Raw genomic sequence first — 18430 nt, forward strand, 5'->3', positions numbered from 1 at the left:
AGGGCACTCAATACCTTGATGCAAAGGCTGCTGACACGCGGGACACCCACTGTGGGCCCACTGGGACCAGGCAGGTGGAGCAGCGGAGGCCCACGGAGACCTGGCTCTGCCCAGGCTGCACGTCAGAATCACCTGGGTGCTCTGAACCACCCAACACCCAACACCCAACCCGCACCCCTGACTGACTGCACCGGAACCTCTTTTAAAAACGTATTTAAAACGATTGTGGTAAAATATACAGAACATAAAACTTAACCTTCTTTAAATGCACAGTTCAGTACTGTTAATTCACAGTTCACATTGTTGTGCGACCAGGCTCCAAAACTTTTTCATCTTCCTCAACTGAAACTGTCCCCATTAAACACTAACTCCTCATTCCCCACGCCCCCAGTCCTTGGCAACCCCCCTTCGGCTCTACGATTTCACTACTACAGGGACGTCAAATAACTGGAATCACACAGTACTGTATTTGTCTTTTTGTGACTGGCTTATCTCACTCAGCATAACGTCCTCAAGGTTATCCGTGTTGTGGCGTGTGTCAGGATTCCCTTCCTTTCTAAGGCTGAGTACCAGTCCACTGTATGGATGGACGGCATTTCCTCTCTAAGGCTTAGTACCAGTCCACTGTATGGATGGACGGCATTTCCTCTCTAAGGCTGAGTACCAGTCCACTGTATGGATGGACGGCATTAACTTTCTAAGGCTGAGTACCAGTCCACTGTATGGATGGACGGCATTTCGTTTATCCATTCATCCATCCAACAACACGTGAGTCGGTTTCAGGCTTCAGAGTTGCTGAAGCTCCAAGAGTTCGAGATGTGCGGCTGTGGTGGAGCCAGGGGCTGGGCACACTCCTGGCTCCTGGCCTAGCAGCGTCATCATCGGAGTCAACTGTCCCTCATGCCAGTGGTGCTTTCTGCTGTTAACAAGTCCAAACACCACTGTAGTAGTACCCCTACTCCTGCCTCCACCCCCGACAGGGCCTGCCATGTCTGCCCCCAGTGGGCCCACCCGGTCTGGGCCACCCAGGGCCAGCTTCAGCGGGGGCACTTGCAGGGCTGCCCCTGCGGCTTCCCTTACTCCCGTCTGGAATGTTGTACACATGGATGGGCCAGCAGCTCACGCCCACGACTGCTGGGGTCTCCGGACTCCCTCATCAGCCTCCTGCTGTGCTGTGTACAAATCCTCCTCCTGCATGAGGCCCCGCTAACACAGCAGGGGAGAATGGGAGGAGCCAAGGGAATCCACGCTGAAGGACCAACACCAATACTCATGGTGGGACGACGCTGCGATATTTGAAGTTGGGAGTGTGCAAGAAATATTACTTGTTCACGAATGCATTCATTTATTCAATGCACTTCGTGTCGGCCACCGGCTGTCATCAGCTACGGACCTGATTGTGGGGCTTCATGGAAGGGATTTGGGGGAGCATTCATCTAAAACCACAGCACGCCATGACGCTCAGCCCTGCAGTGGTCCCTCACCAGTCCCCGCGCCTCCCAATCCACCCTCCCGGGGGCTGCTCGCGGCTAGGGCCCACCTGCGGGGACCCAGCCAGCCCGGCCGAGGCCCGGGTCCCGCCAGCCACGGCCCTCGGGGCCCCGCCCACATCTGGAGAAGCCACGCCCCGTCCGTGGGGTGGGGACTGCCCGCCCGACCGAAATTCCCAGGCTGCTGCCCCAGGCAACGCGCTTTCTGACTCCTTGGCTTCTTATGCGGGGAAACCACAGCGCGGCTGGCATCCTGAGAGTCGATTACTGGCGAAGTCCTAGCCGGACATCAAGACCAGCCAGCACCCGGCTCCTCAGCGAGGCCGGAAGCGGAGGCGCGGCCTCTGCGCGGCCCCGGAAACCAGTGAGGCCGGCGCGCGCCCGCCGGAAGCCGCGACCCCGACGTGGCCCCCTCGCTCTCGGCGCCGGAAGTGGTCGCGGGCCGCTCTCCTTCCTGCCCGAGGGGCGCGCGCGGGCCCGGGGCGGCCGCGGAGGCCGAAGCACCCATGGCGGAGGGCGGCAGCCCAGACGGGCGGGCAGGGCCGGGCTCCGCAGGTAACGTGCGCGCGGCCGCTGGGCCGCGGGGCTTGTGGGGATGGCGGAGGGCTGGCTCCGGCGTCCCTGCCGAGGCCCTGCGTCCTGGTCCCGTCCTGGCCGGGTCCACGGGGGAGCCAGGGAGCCGCGCCCCGCAGGCCGGGGGTGGGGGTCAGCGCGGCTCGCAGTGCTGGGCGACCCCACCACGGACGCGCTGCCCGCTCCTCGGCCTCGAGTGCCGTCCCCGCGCTAGATTTTCGTTCCGGTGGAACTTCCCTCCGGTTAGCAGATATGGATTTGACATGACCCAACCGCAAAAGTAGGACGTGGGCCACCTTCCAGCTCTGAGCGCACGGATCAGGAAAGCCAGCCAGAGGGTAGCCGTAGGGAGGGCAGGCACCTTTTCACCATTCTGCCGCCCATGGCGTGTCTGGTGGCACAGCGGGGCAGCCTTCCCACCTCCCACAGGCACAGACCAGGGACGACGGGGACGCCGTCTCCAGCGAGCTCGTCAGTGACACAGCATGTCCAGGGGCCTTTGGCCCACCAGCAAAGGAGGCAGCCAGAAAGGCCCACACCCACCTTCCGAAATAACTGTCCTACTTAGAGTCTCCACCTTGAAGTGTCCCTACCGTGCAGATGTGAAGGAAGCGGTCAGGACAGGTTCCCCTTTCCTAGTGGTGTGGTGGGAGTTCCTTCTTGCCGGATTTCTGAGCTTGCCATTAGCGCCAATAGTTTCATGTGCTCTGGGCTTTCTTTACATGCCTATATTTGTCTTTGGAGGGGTCCCTCTCCTTCTTAGTAATAAACCAATAAATTTCTTAAAAATCTCAAAAGATTGACTTGGAGACTGGTGCAGACAGGCTTTTCCATCCATCCTTCCCTCCCCACCTCCTTCCAATCATTTAACAGACTTGTATTGAAGACCTGCTGTTGGCTAGACCCAGTAGAAAATACTGCAGTGACCAGAACAAGCCAGACAAAGCATCTACCATCCTGGGCTTTGGTTGGCATTGACTTTGACTTCAGAGACAGCCAGGACCTTAGGGTCTAGGATGTCATCTCTTGTGAGAGTGAAAGACGGAATGATAGGTGTTTGTGGGAAAAAGAGGACTAACAGCTACTTCCCAGTATAAAGAGGGGTCCTGGGGAAGAAACACGGGCTTTGTCAGCTGCACAGGACTCCTTTTTTTTGAGTCGGAGTTTCGCTCTTGTTGCCCAGGCTGGAGTGCAGTGGCGTGATCTCGGCTCACTGCAGCCTCCGCCTCCCGGGTTCAAGCGATTGAACTTGAACTGCCTCAGCCTCCCTAGTAGCTGGGATTACAGATGCTGGCCATCATGCCCGGCTAATTTTTGTATTTTAGTAGAGACAGGGTTTCACCATGTTGGCCAGGCTGATCTCGAACTCTAGACCTCAGGTGATCCTCCCACCTCTGCCTCCCAAAGTGCTGGGATTATAGGCGGCAGCCACCACACTCCGCTGAGGGCTCCTTTTTATGTCCTCATGTACTGCTGTTTTGTTATTCAGTGTGTTTCAGGGCTGGGGTAGAGGGGCAACAGATTTTCAGTTGAAGCTTAAGTGCTCTCTGGGGCAGTTAAGTTGTCCTTGGAGTAGCTGATCAGCAAAACACAAACTTGAAGTTGCTTTTGAATCTGGAGCTGGGGAAAGATTGAGTCTGCTTTGAGCAGGGCCGGGAATGGATAGCACAGAGGCCAGGAGAGGGGGCCCAGAAGAGGGCTCAACAAAAGTCCTGTGGCCGCCATTTACCTGTTGGTTGTTGCCCTACACCTGAATCTTTCCCACTCCGACTTTGGACTTTTTCACCCTATAGTAACTGCAACTGTGGAGTAATTACAGGGGAGGATAATTACTGAAGGAAGGTTGGGATGGTGGCCTAAAGAGCTGTTCATGCCTGCTTGTTGATCTGCAGCTGGTCTGGTTGTGGGATCAGCATGAGCAACTCAATGGACTCTCAAACCCCGGAGACCATGGACACTTACTGATCACCCCCATTGTACCTGTGGTTGAGTCTCATGTACAGTAGTACTCAAAAGAGATTTAATTTTAATATAAAAAACAATGTCAGCATCTGGAAAGAGCCCCCTTATGGAGGGGGTGCTTTATACCTGCCTGTCTGGTCTCACACTAGGACAGCATGGCAGAGCAGGGACTTGAATCCAAGCAGTCTGAGTTTTTGCTCTTTACTTACACACGAATCTGTGTAACTATTTTTACAAAACTCTTAAATCTTCAGGAGTTTATTTTGGGTTATGATGTGAGTTGAATAACTCAATTATTTCCTAATAAGTATCTAATTGTACAGACGCCATTTGTTGAATACTCTTCCATTCTCGCTGATTGTGATGCCAGTTTATCACATTCAGGCATACCTTGGAGATAGTGCGTGTTCAGTTCCAGAACACTGTAATAAAGTGAACACTGCAATAAACTAAGTCACATGAAATTTTTGGTTTCCCAGTGCATATATAAGTTACGTTTACATGATGATACCATGGTCTATTAAGAGTGTAATAGGCAGGGCATGGTGGCTCACGCTGTAATCCCAGCACTTTGCGAGGCCGAGGTGGGCGGATCACAAGGTCAGGAGATTGAGACCATCCTGGCTAACACGGTGAAACTGCGTCTCTACTAAAAATACACACACACAAAATTACCCGGGTGTGGTGGCGAGCGCCACCAGCTACTCAGGAGGCTGAGGCAGGAGAATGGCGTGAACCCGGGAGGCGGAGCTTGCAGTGACCGGAGATCTGCTGCTGCACTCCAGCCTGGGCCACAGAATGAGACTCTATCTCAAAAAAACAAAACAAAAACAGTGCAATAATACCATTATGTCTAAAAATGTACACATTTTAATTTAAAAATATTGCTGAAAAATGCTAACCATCATCTGAGCTCTCAGTGAGACATAGTCTTTTTGCTGGTGGAGGGTTTTGCTCCAGTATTGGTGGCTCCTGACTTACTGGGGGCTATGGTAGTTCTTAGATGACAATGAAGTTTGCCATATCGACTGACTCTTCCTTTCATGAAATTTCTTTGTAGCATGAGATGTTGTTTGATGGCATTTTACCCACAGTAGTGCTTCTTTCAAAATTGGAGTCAGTCTTCTCTAACCCCACTGCTGCTTTATCAACGAAGTGTATGTGGCCTTCTGAATCCTTTGTTGTCATTATGACAGTGTTCACAGCATCTTTACCAGGAGTGGATTTCATCTCAAGAAACTGCTTTCTTTGCTCATCCATTCAAGTTTGATCATGAGATTGCAGCAGTTCAGTCACATCTTCAGGCTGTAATTCTAGTTCTCTTGTGATTTCCACTGCATCTGCAGTCACTTCCTCCACTGAAGTCTTGAGCCTTTCAAAGTCATCCATGCGTGTTGGAATCAACTTCTTTCAAACTCCTGTTGATATTTTGACCTCCCATGAATCACAGATGTTCTAAATGACATCTGAATTGGTGAATCCTTTCCAGAAGGCTTTCAGTTCATTTTTGCCCAGATCCATCTGAGGAACCACTACCTATGGCAGCAATAGCCTGACAAAATGTATTAAATGATGCTAACACATGAAGGTCAGAATGACTCCTTGATCCTTTGGCTGCGGAATGGCTGTGTTCGCAGGCATGAAAACAGCATGAGTCTTGTACATCTCCATGAGAGCTCTTGGGTGACTAGGCATATTGTCAGCAAGCAGTACTATTTTGAAAGGAATCTTCTGAGCAGTAGGTCTCAACAGTGGGCTGAAAATATTCACTAAACCATGCTGTGAACAGATGTGCTGACACCTGGGCTTTGTTGATCCATTTATAGTGCACAGGCAGAAGGAGTTTTGGAATGGTGAATGAGCACTGACTTCCACTTAAAGTCACCAGATGCGTTAGCCCCTAACGAGAGTCAACTTGTCCATTAAAGGTTTGATGCTAGGCATTGACTTCTCCTCTCTAGCTATGAAAGTCCTAGATGGCATCTTCCACATTGAAAATCTGTTGTTTAATGAAGACTGTAAAACTCAAAGACAACACAAAAGAACAGAATAAGCAGAAAAAACACCAAGTAGCCACCTTCATCAGTTATCTTAGCCATGTCTTCTGGATAACTTGCTGCAGCGTCCACATCAGCACTTGCTGCTTGACTTTGAACTTTTGTGTGATGGAGATGGCTTCTTTAAACCTCGTGAACCCACCTCTGCTACCTTCAGACTTTGCTTCTGCACCTTCCTCAGTTCTCTCAGGCTTCATAGAATTGGAGAGAGTTAGGGCCTTGCTCTGGATTAGGCTTTGGTCTAAGGGAATGTTGTGGCTGGTTTGATCGTATCTCCAGACCACTGAGACTTCCTCTGTATCAGCAATAAGGCTGTTTTGCTTTCTTATCAATTGTGTCTTCACGGGGGTAGCACTTTTAATTTCCCTCAAGCTCTTTTTCCTTTGCATTCACAACTTGGTCGTTTGGCACAAGAAGCCTGTCTTTGAACCTTTCTCAGCTTTCCACATGCCTTTCTCATTAAGATTCGTCATTTCCATCTTTTAATTTTAAAGTGAGAGATGTGTGACTGTTTCTTTAACTTGAACACTCAGAAGCCGTTGTAGGGTTATTAATTAGCCTAATTTCAATATGGTGTCTGGGGAACAGGGAGGCCTGAGGAGAGAGAGGGAGCAGCTGGTTGGTGGAGCAGTCAGAACACAGACCACGTTGATGGATTAAGTTAATTGTCTCATATGGCACAGTTTGTGGCACCCCAAAACAATTACAATAGTAACATCACAAATCACTCATCACCATAAACAGATAAAATAATAATGAAAAAGTTTGACATATTGCAGGAATTACCAGATTGTGACCCAGAAGACACAAAATGGCCACATCCTGTTGGACAAATGGCACCAAAAGACTTGCTCAGCACAGGGTTGCCACAAACCTTCAGTTTGTAAAAAAACACAATTACCTGTGAAGCTTGATAAAGTGAAATGCAGTGAAATGAAGGCTGCCTGTATTAAGCTATTTATACTGAGGTCTTTCTGGGCAGCTGATGGTTTGATTTATCTTTTTTATTCTGGTGAGCGTTCTGTTACCTGGTAGGGTAGGTCCTTTCTCTGTACACTTACTAAACCAAAAAAGTTCTTCTCCCTTATATTTTCATATAAACTTTGGAATATTTTTTGTGACATCTGATAACAAAACACCAAAGAAATGGGTTGCACTTTATTTAAAATTCCTTAAATACTGAATCTTTTAATCCAAGTACTTGGTGTTTTTTCCGGCTTATTCTGTTCTTTTGTGTTGTCTTTGAGTTTTATAGTCTTCATTAAATGGGCTGGATTTGTATTTACGTACATGTATTTTTTAACCTTTGTTTTTATTGAGGTGGGATTTCTCTATGGTCAAGTGCACCTGTCTGAGGAGTTTCTTAGGCAGGCCTCCCTGTGGCCGTTGCCCAGGGCAGCATGGTAGGGAGTCACCCGTGTAGCAGATAGCAGCATTTGCTCAGCCCTTGGATTTTGCCGTATGTCTTTTTTGTAGTGTAGTGTGGTTCTCCTTCATAGTTTCCCAGTATTAAGGTATTTGCTAGATTCTTTGATACAGTATTGATTCAGTCTGCTGATATTTAGGATCTTGCTTCTGTACTTTTCAGTAGGTTTGGCTTATTCAGTAGATTCTTTGCTACAATATTGATTCAATCTGTTAGTATTCTCTTTTTTTTTTTTTTTTTTTGAGACGGAGTCTTGCTCTGTCACCAGGCTCTGGAGTGCAGTGGCGCGATCTTGGCTCACTGCAATGTCTGCCTCCGGGTTCAAGCAATTCTCCTGCCTCAGCCTTCCGAGTAGCTGGGACTACAGGTGCGCGGCACCACGCCCAGCTAATTTTTTGTATTTTTAGTAGAGATGGGGTTTCACCACGTTGGCCAGGATGGTCTTGATCTTTTGACCTCGTGATCTGCCTGCCTTGGCCTCTCAAAGTTCTGGGATTACAGTCATGAACCACCTGGTCTGGCTCAATCTGCTGATATTTTCTTTAGGATCTTGCATCTGTATTCTTCAGGTTTGGCTTATCAGTGGATTCTTTGACACAATATTGATTCAATCTGCTGATATTTTCTTTAGGATCTTGCTTCTTTATTCTTCAGTAGGTTTGGGTTATAGTTCCTGGGCCCCATCAACTTTTAAAAATATTTTTTGTCAGGGTTGGTGTCAGGAGTGTGCTAGTTTAATAAGGGGAAGTTTCTACCATTTTCTGTGGTTTATTTATTTTATTTTTACAGACAGGGTCTTGCCGTGTTGCCCAGTCTGGTCTTGAACTCCTGACCTCAAGTGATCCTCCAGCCTCAGCCTCCTGAGTAGCTGGGATTATAGACGTGCCACCATGCCCAGCTTGTGATTTATTTCTTGAGCATTTGAAGGTGCCCTGTAGCTGGGAGAGGGAAGGCTTGCTGCAGATGGCACCCGCTTTTGATTAATCTTGGCAGGGCCTCCCCGAGCTAACAGGAGCCCCTCTCTTCAGTGCAGGTCGTAATCTGAAGGAGTGGCTGAGGGAGCAATTTTGTGATCACCCGCTGGAGCACTGTGAGGACACGAGGCTCCACGATGCAGCCTACGTCGGGGACCTCCAGACCCTCAGGAGCCTGTTGCAAGAGGAGAGCTACCGGAGGTGAGTGGCCTGCCCCGGGGCTGGTCCGGGTACTCGGGCCCTGCAGGTCTGCACGAAGCTGAGCCCCACAGTCCCTGTGCAGATGCAGACCCTGATGTTGGGAAGGATGTGTTCCAGTTTTAGAGGACGGGGATAAAGGAGAATCAGGCAGCATGGGCAGAGTTGTAGGAGACAGCCAGACAGTGTGGGCAGGGAGCCCTGAGTTCAGGTCCTGCTCTGTCATTGACCTTAGTGTCTTCTGGCAGCTTCTGGCCTTCTGTGGGCCTCAGCCTTCTGATGTCCCTCCTGAAGGTACCACTGTTTCCCTCTTCAGTGGTGGCCCTGCCCCATCTTGGGTCTCTCGTGGCTCTCGATTGCAGGCGCTTCTTTGCGTTCACCCTGCTTCACCAGCTTCCCTGGTGCCCTTTCCTCTAGCTTCTCAGGCCCTCAGTCATTTGCCCGCAGGACCTGGGCCTCAGCCTTAGGCCCTTTACCTCATCAGCCTTCTCCTTACTGTTCCCCTCATCCGTGGTCCCCTGCCCTGGCCTTGCCAAACTCTGCCTGTCCCCACAAAACATCTCCATCCCTTCCTTTGCGGCAGGTGACGCCTGCCCCCCCCTCCCCGCTCAGGCTGCTGGGAGAGCAGAGTCCGCCTGCTTTCCGGTGCCTGCTTTCCGGAGTGTTCTCTGATTGTTCTGCGGGTCTAAGGTCGGGAGTCCCAGCTACAGCTTAAACTCAGCGGCAGCCAGGAACTGTCCATGCTGCTGTTGTGTTTCCGCTTTCCCTTCAGGACCCACATGCCAGTGCAGTGATAGAAGCAGTGCCTGCATGTTTGTGCCGAGACTAATGCCACAACTTTTCTTTGCATAGTTCCCAAGAAAAGGATTTCTAACAGTACAGGAATGTATTTCTTCATTTCCTTCTAGTGTCTTAGCAGTATTTAATCAGAACAGATATCAGTATGTAAAAGAAAAATTCCAGAAAGGACTGTCATAGGAAGATTAATGGATTACGCACAGATATGTAAAGTGGGTGACTCAAGCCCAAAGAAAACCTTAATTCAACTTGCAGATGTAACAGAATGAAATAGAGTTCGGTGAGGTCTCAGCCCAAGTCTTTCCACATTGCATTTCCCAGCACTGTTTCTCCTCCTTTTACTCAGGCTCCGGGCATCTCTGGTTCTTTACATTTTCCCATTGCTATTTTCTTCGGTGATGAGTTACTGGAGTGTTCCTCTACTTTCCTGGGCAGTCAGAGCCTACACACAGCTGGCGGAGGAGCCCTGAGGGCTGGCTTGGGAGCTGCTTCCACTGCATGTTCCTGGGCCCTGGTTTGGTGCTCTGGGCCCCTGAGCTTTGTTCTCAGTGACACTGGGAGCTCGCTGTGAACCCCTCATGGTCGCTGCCTTGCTGGGTCGGTGGGTGGGGCAGGCATTTGCAGTCTGATTGTGACATCTGCCGAGAGCTGAGTCTGGACAGGTTCCTCTGCTGCTCTTGGCCAGGGGTGTAGCTCCCGTGCCACCTTAGTGATTCCTTCAGGCCTTGATTTGTGCAGTGTTAGAGTTTGGGGGCCTACATAGTCAGCTAGTCCTGGTGAGGATGCTGAGGCCCAGAGAGAGGCCCAGCCTCAAGCCTTCACAGATGGTAACTGGGGAAGAGCAGACTAGGGCTCTCACCCACACTCCTGTTCATTCGGCACTGCCTCCCAGGCAGACCCTTCCCACCTTTATAGAAGAAGGCACTTCGGACGGCAGTCGGGAAATAAAGAACTAGAGATCTTAGTTTTGGTGCTGATCATTCCGCTGGTGCCTTGAGTTTCCTGTCCCTGGAATGGGGCTCGTAATGCCTGCCCTGCCATGCCCAGGTCCCATAGGGGAAATGTGTGAGAGCGTTTCAGAAGGCAGAGCCCAGGTGGAGGTGTTATGAACCAGAGGGGGACCGTGTCCATGCTGCCAGGGTGAGGGGGGCAGTGCAGCCCGTCCCTGTCCTGCGGCTGCCTCTCATGAGCCCCTCGTGTTCCTCCTGCAGCCGCATCAATGAGAAGTCTGTCTGGTGCTGTGGCTGGCTCCCCTGCACACCGCTGCGAATCGCGGCCACTGCAGGCCATGGGAACTGTGTGGACTTCCTCATCCGGAAGGGGGCCGAGGTGGATCTGGTGGACGTAAAAGGACAGACGGCCCTGTATGTGGCTGTGGTGAACGGGCACCTAGAGAGTACCCAGATCCTTCTTGAAGCTGGCGCGGACCCCAACGGAAGCCGGCACCATCGCAGCACCCCCGTCTACCACGCCTCTCGCGTGGGCCGGGCCGACATCCTGAAGGCCCTTATTAGGTCAGTCCTGCGGAGCTCGCCTGGCTCCTGCAGCCACTTCATTTTTCTTCTCTGTATTTGCAGTTTTTCTGTCTTTAGAATTCGGCTCTTTAGATGACTCGCCTGTTTTGCTGGTCTTCTGAAGAGCTGCCTCTTGACTTTATCAGTTCTCTTTGTCTTTCTGCTTACCTGTTCCTTTATATCTACTTTTATCTTTTTCTAATTTTTTGTTTTTTTCCCTTTTGAGTTGATTGCTTATTCATTTTTTCTTGATTAAGAATGCAAACTTGCAACGTTTTACCTTTTACTGTCGTTTTGACCATCCTGTCTGAGCTTTTTCCTTATTGTTTAAATAGCTCTAATTGAAGTTGATTTCCTCTTTGTTCTTAGTTATGGAAGATAAGGTTTTAATAACACTTTTTATTGTATTATGCTCAGATAGTTTTCATTTTGGGGATTCTTTGAATTAAAAAAATTATTATTATTATTATTGTTTAGTTTTTGAGATGGAGTCTTACTTTGTTGCCCAGGCTTGAGTGCTGTGGGGTGATCATAGCTCACTGCAGCCTCAAACTCCTGGGCTCAAGTGATCCTCCTGCCTTAGCCTCCTTAGTAGCTGACACTACAGCTATGCACCACAGTGCTGACTTATTATTATTTTTTAATATCAGACTACATTGTCGTGAATGCTTGAAACAGGTACATGAGCATGGGTCTTTTATTTACACATTACACTTTGTTAGGTTAGCTCGCGCTCTCTCTTTCTCTCTCTCTTTTTTTTTTTTTTTTTTTAACATTTTTGTCATTGGATCTGCCAGAAATTTAAAGAAGCCTGTTAGTCTCTGATCACATTTGTGATTTTGCCATTTTTTCCCCCTTGTACTTTGAATAGGTTTTGCTTTGAAAATTTTGATGCTAATTGAGCTCATAAAAGTTCCTGCTTAGGTATTATGCTCTATCAAAACAAGAGTACTTTTAATTTTATTTAAGGCCCATTTACATGTCGTTATGTAATATTTAGTTTTAATCCTAGGGAGTTTCGGAAGTTCTATTTGTGCTTGTGTGGAACTATTTGTCTAGGAGTTTTTTTTTTTTTGTTGTTGTTGTTGTTGTTGGGACAGAGTCTCGCTCTGTCGCCCAGGCTGGAGTGCAGTGGCGCGATCTCAGCTCACGGCAAGCTCTGCATCCTGGGTTCACGCCATTCTCCTTCCTCAGACTCCCCAGTAGCTGGGACTACAGGCGCCCGCCACCACGCCCGGCTAATTTCTTTTTTTGTATTTCTAGTAGAGATGGGGTTTCATTGTGTTAGCCAGCATGGTCTCTATCTCCTGAGCTCGTGATCAGCCCGCCTCGGCCTCCCAAAGTGGTGGGATTACAGGCGTGAGCCACTGCGCCTGGCCAAGTTTTGTTTTTTAATACAGTTCACATTATTGCTATAGCTGATGTTAGGGTTTGTTTCTGTTATCTTTCTGTTTTGTAACTATTTCCATTTGATATCTTTTCTTCATATATATATATATATATTTTTTGCTTTCCCCTTCCATTGTATTAGGTTTACAGTCTTATTTTATTTTATTTTATTTTTTTGAGACAGTCTTGCTCTTTTGCCCAGTCTGGAGTGCAGTGGCCCGATCTTGGCTCACTGCATACCTCTGCCTCCCGGGTTCAAGCAGTTCTCCTGCCTCAGCCTCCTGAGTAGCTGGGACTACAGGTGCCCGCCACCATGGCCGGCTAATTTTTGTATTTTTGGTAGAGATGGGGTTTCACCGTGTTAGCCAGGATGGTCTCGATCTTCTGACCTTGTGATCCACCTGCCTTGGCCTCCCAAAATGCTGGGATTACAGGCGTGAGCCACCGCACCTGGCCTACGGTCTTATTTTAATCATACTAATGGTTACCTTTTTTTTTTTTCTGTTTGAACCAGATTGTTTTTATTTTTCATGTTTCTAGTGACTTCTTTCCAGCAAAGATGCTTTTTTCCCTGTCTTACTCTGGAGACCAAATTGCTTTGTGTTTGGACAGGGTGCAGTTTAGGTAGCTGGTTCTTAGGGAAATTTTTCCATATTGAAAAGGATTAGGTAAGGGTTCTGTTGTTACACGCTGCAGGGTGGCTCCGATGAGCAGGGACCTGGGATTCCCTTTACCCAGCATAGAACATGGTCTTTAAATTAGGTACTGAGAATGTGTTTTTCCTGTTGAAGGGTTTTATAAATTAAATAGCTACACAATTGGCTTTTGGGGGGATAAAGGAATGAGAGTGGTAAGGTTGTTATGTTAGAGGGTGATAAAGCTGTGAGGCTTTTCCCTCTTTTTAAGGATTTCTAACCTGATTATCTAAGTTACCTCAGTCCCATGTCTTTGCACCTTGGAGAATGCAAGCTATTAATTTGGAAATGTTTTTGAGTAGGATCAATCAGTGAAATTCCATGTTGGTTCCAGAAATCCCTTTGGGTATTTCAGTCAATTCATGATGCACAACTGCTTTGAGTTACCTGCAGGCTACCCGAGAAGTACATATACAGATGCCCTTCTTTTTTTTTTTTTTTTTTTTGTTCGAGATGGAGTTTCGCTCTGTTGCCCAGGCTGGAGTGCAGTGGCACGATCTTGGCTCACTGCAAGCTCCACCTCCTGGGTTTACGCCATTCTCCTGCCTCTGTCTCCCCAGTAGCTGGGACTACAGGCACCTGCCACCACGCCCGGCTACTTTTTTGTATTTTTAGTAGAAACTGGGTTTCACCATGTTAGCCAGGATGGTCTCGATCTCCTGACCTTGTGATCCCCCCACCTCGGCCTCTTCAAAGTGCTGGGATTATAGGCATGAGCCACTGCACCCAGCCACAGATGCCCTTCTTGCGAAAATGTTACTGAGACATCTTACTCCCTCACTGGAGCACAGGACATTACTTTTACAAGGTGGTACCAAGAACATGTATTATTCTATTAAAAAGTTTTCTATGTTCTAAATTCCAAGATAATTAACTTTTGGAAAGTAGAGTGATGTGGTTAAGTTACTGAACAGTGATGTTATCTGGAAATAACTTAGCTTCTGCCTTCCCTGTGCCAGTTCCCCCTTAGGGCTCTCATCTTTCACTCTTGTAATTTTCTGTCCCTCTGTAAGTCACCTCCATTTTGTTATTTGTAAATTCCCTTGATATGTATTGCTCATATTTTAGAAAAAAGGTACAGAGTGGTATTTCTGTACGTGCAAAAGTTATATTGATTTATTGAGTTCTTCCAGTGGTTACTTGCCAGTGATATTAAAAGCAATAGAGGAATTTGGAAAATATTCAGGATTAAAATTAACTGGATCTCATCCAGTATATTTTTATGAGTGGATGAAGGGCTATCTGTCCCATAGCTCAGCTAATACCAGATTGTCATATTGCCCAAAATTACAAACGTTTTGGAAGATTTTCCCTAAGAATAAGGAGAAAAAAACCATCACTGCTTGAGATCTAGTTTTCCTTTGCTTAATTGGTTGGGTGTATGAAGTAAAGTATCAATTTCTCATTGGCTCTGTGTGCTTCAGAATGCTTCCCCTGTCACTCCTAGAATGTCTTGGCGAGTGGGTGGTGTTTGTGTTTGTAGAGGAAGTTCATTGTCATGTGAGTGTGTTGGTCCACGTGCTTGTCCTCAGGCCTGTGCTGCCTGAAAGCAGCGGTTTTGGTTCCAGGGGAACGTTTCTCTGGACACTTAGGATGGTGCCGAGATGGTTAGAAAGTGTGGTTGCTGGCCTTACCTGTTGGCGAGCGGTGTGAGTGCAGCACGGAAGGTGACGCTGTTCTGTCCTCCCTGCACCCTGTGTGTTCTGGCCCTGTCATCGCTGCTCCCCACATATTGCCCTTTCCTATTACAAATGAAATACTTTGGTGGTGACAAATCTTATGAGACATTGCGGGACCGTGTGGGCTGATGAAAGCTCAAGAAAACAGGTGCCGACTCTAACGTTGATTCAGATTAGAGTCACGTCGTGCGTTTTGGTCAGGAATCTCGAAGTGAGATTCACATTTCCATCCTATCAGGCTACATATGATCTCCGTGTGCCCATTACTGCCGATACTCACTTCCGTTATTTGATTAAGGTGGCGCCTGCCGTGTTTCGCTACCGTAAAGCTATTCCTGTTCTCTCTGTAAGTAGTATTTTGTGGAGGGGCGCTTTACAACCGTGTATATGTCCTGTTCGTCTCAGATTTTTAATTTGTTCATTTATTTGTTAGTGTAGACTCATGGTTTCTGATTTATTCAGTGAGTTATAATTCGTTATTATTGTTACTTATTTTGATATTCATATTGTCTCAGTTTGGCTACTGATAGCTGCTTCAAGCCATCTCTGTCCTTTTGACATGTCTTTAATCGTTCTGTGAGCAGCGCCTTGCTTTCTCCTGTAACAAGATGTTCTTGGCTCATCTCGTGCTTTGACTGCCTCAGTCCTGGAATAAGTCATTTCTCCAAGGAGTCCTGGTTTCTTTTAGTGAAGAATGGTGTGCGGAAACCTGCCTTTGGACACTAGAAGTGCCTATTGCTTTTGGGGTATCACTGTTTTCACACCCTCCTATTGGACCAAGCTAAGGTTGTATGTACATTCCACATTTCTGTTTATACATTGATAGGAGTTCACCTGGCTACCTTAAATCCAGGCTCACACCACAAGACTCATCCTAGTTTTCTTCCTTTCCGCATTTGTTATTCTCCTTTCACCAGTGAGAAACCCGGTTCCCCTGCCCTCCACATATTGCCTGTGTTGTCCGTGTTGTCTGCTGTGTGGCACCAGCTAGCCTCGTTTTACTGCCCCTTCCCATACATGGCTCCTGACCTGTTTGGACGCTCACCTCTCATGCCAGGTGGCCTTCCTACCTTGTCAGGACTCTGACTCTGAGCCAGGGCCCCCTCATTGACTGATCCCTCTTTAGAGTAAAAATGGGAGTTTGCACTTGGCCTGGAAGAACCCTAAATGTCTGATAGAGAGCCATATATTTGGTCATCTCTGAGTACAGTGACAAGGGCAAGTAAAGTAAATGGAGTCATTTAGAGATTGGCTTTGGTGGAGAGTGAGGCTTCTACGTCAGGTGGCTCCTGCACCTGCCCTATGTGAGTTTTGTTTCCTCCATCGGGCTGTCAGTGGGGATCAGGAGGGGCAGCCTAGGGGTTACCTCACTCATGGCTGTGTGCATGCCCATGTGAAGAGCTGTGTGACGCTGCCCTGCCGGCAAGCTGTGCATCCTGGCCTGGGGCCTTCCGGGTGAACCTGATGCTGGGAGTGGTCTGTGCTAATCATGGGAGTCTGAATGTTTAGTGTGCCTGAAAAGAAAGATGCCCTAGTGGGCAGCACATCATGGCGCCAGCTGGATATCTGATTGAGTTCATGTGTTTCTTTTTTTTTGAGACGGGGTCTTGCTCTGTCACCCAGGCTAGAGAAGTGGCACGATCTCGGCTTACTGCAACCTCTGCCCCCCAGGTTCCAGCGATTCTTCTGCCTCAGCCTCCTGAGTAGTTGAGATTTCAGGTGCCTGCCACCACACTCAGCTAATTTTTGTATTTTTAGTAGAGACGGAGTTTTGCCATGTTGGTCAGGCTGGTCTCGAACTCCAGATCTCCAGTGATCTGCCTGCTTCGGCCTCCCAAAGTGCTGCGATTATAGAAATGAGCCACCACATCCTGCTGCTTTCAGTTTTTAAGGATTACTTTTTACTTAATTTTGTTTTACAACATAAAAAATTTATGTGGTTCCAAAGTCAAATTGTAAAACAAGGTATAATTTTTTTTTTTTTTTGAGACAGTCTCGCTCTGTTTCCCAGGCTGTGGTGCAGTGGCACAATCTTGGCTCCCTGCAGCCTCTGCCTCCTGGGTTCAGGTTATTCTCATGCCTTAGCCTCCCAAGTAGCTGGGACTACAGGTGTGTGCATGACGCTCAGCTCTTTTTCTTTTTTCTTTTTTGTATTTTTAGTAGAGACTGGGTTTTGCCATGTTGACCAAGCTGGTCTGGAACTCCTGGCCTCAAGTGATCTGCCTGCCTTAGCCTCCCAAAGCATTGGGATTACAGGCATGAGCTACCACGCTTGGCCATGGTATAAATTTTTGGAAATCTAGCTTGTGTCCTTGTCTCCTTGATCCTGTTCTCTCCCTCCCTAGTAGATAGCCATTTAAAAAGTTCCATGGTTTACCATAAGCACACTGCAACCTCCTCCCCCATAGAAAGAGTAGTGGACTGTATGCTTTCACTGTGCTGCTTCCTTTCCCTCTTCCTGTGCTCGGAGGCCGTTCCGGAGCAGTGTACAGCGACCCTCCTCCTTTTCAGAGCTGCACAGGGCTGCATAGTGCAGATGAGCTGCAGGTTCATTCAGCCAGTCCCGTTAGTGGACACGTGGATGGTGTACTGTCTCCAGCTGTTATGGATAGTGCTTTAATGAATTGCCTTGTGCATATATCTTTTCATAGTTTTGCAGATGTATTTTGGAAATAGATTCCGAGAAGTGTGATTGATGGGTCGAAGGGTAAATGCATATGTAATTTTACTAGCGATTGACAGATTTCCCCCTCCACGGGAGGAAAGTTCACTTTCCATTGCTCAAACAATGAATGAGATTTCCTGTTTCCTAAAAGCCTGGTCAATAAATTTTTGGGTTTTTCCCAATCTGATAAGTGAGAAGTGATATTTCAGAATAGTTTTAGTTTGCATTTCTGTTCCGAGTGAGGCTGAGCGTCTTTTCATGTGGCTAAGAGCCATTTGTAGCTGTCCATCTCTCTAATTTTTTTTTATTTTTATTTTTATTTATTTATTTTTGAGACGAAGTCTTGCTCTGTTGCCCAGGCTGGAGTGCAATGGCACCATCTCAACTCACTGCAATCTCTGCCTCCCGAGTTGAAGCAATTCCTCTGCCTCCGCCTCCTGAGTGGCTGGGATTACAGGCACGCCCACGCCTGGCTAATTTTTGCATTTTTAGTAGAGATGGGGTTTCATCATGTTGGCCAGGCTGGTCTTGAATTCTTGACTTCAGATGATCCGCCTGCCTTGGCCTCCCAAAGTGCTGGGATTACAGGTGTGAGCCACCACGCCCGACCCCATCTCTCTTAATTTTTCTGTAGGGCTATTGATCTTTTTCTTTTAGAAGCTCTTTATATGTAAAGGGTATTAACCCCTTTGTAACATTTTTCCCCAGTTTTTCATTGCTTGGTTTACTTTTGCTTATGTTGTTTTGTCATTCTTATGCTATGCAAGAGTTCTTGTTTTAAAAATTTTCATGTTAAAAGCATTTTCTTTGTGGATTTTGTGTTAGAATTAGGCAAATTTTACTTGGAGTTTTTTTTCTAGTTTTTGCATGGTTTCATATTTTACATTTTAAGTTATGGTCAGTTTGGAATTTATTCCGGTATATGCTGTGGTGAATGGATATACTTTTACCTTTTTCCATATGGATGTCCAGTTACCCCAAAAAACAGTAAAACGTCTACACTCTCCCTT

At 47.7% G+C, this 18430-nt stretch overlaps 1 protein-coding gene across 5 annotated transcripts in view; it reads left to right on the top strand.

The window, feature by feature from the left end:
- The first annotated feature begins 1607 nt into the window (after nucleotides 1-1607).
- Nucleotides 1608-18430, top strand: part of LOC105473813 (ankyrin repeat and SOCS box containing 1) — a 102004-nt gene continuing 85181 nt past the window's right edge. For 4 of the 5 annotated variants that reach the window (XM_071073700.1, XM_011727877.3, XM_011727875.2 and 1 more), the window contains exons 1-3: nucleotides 1608-2045; nucleotides 8537-8683; nucleotides 10690-10992. In XM_071073700.1, the coding sequence (XP_070929801.1) occupies nucleotides 1714-2045; nucleotides 8537-8683; nucleotides 10690-10992 (782 nt within the window). In that variant the 5' untranslated portion in view covers nucleotides 1608-1713. The remainder of the gene's footprint in view (nucleotides 2046-8536; nucleotides 8684-10689; nucleotides 10993-18430) is intronic. The other variant, XM_011727878.2, reaches the window with a different exon arrangement.

The sequence above is a fragment of the Macaca nemestrina genome, chromosome 11, assembly GCF_043159975.1.
Source record: "Macaca nemestrina isolate mMacNem1 chromosome 11, mMacNem.hap1, whole genome shotgun sequence".
NCBI classification, from domain to species: domain Eukaryota; kingdom Metazoa; phylum Chordata; class Mammalia; order Primates; family Cercopithecidae; genus Macaca; species Macaca nemestrina.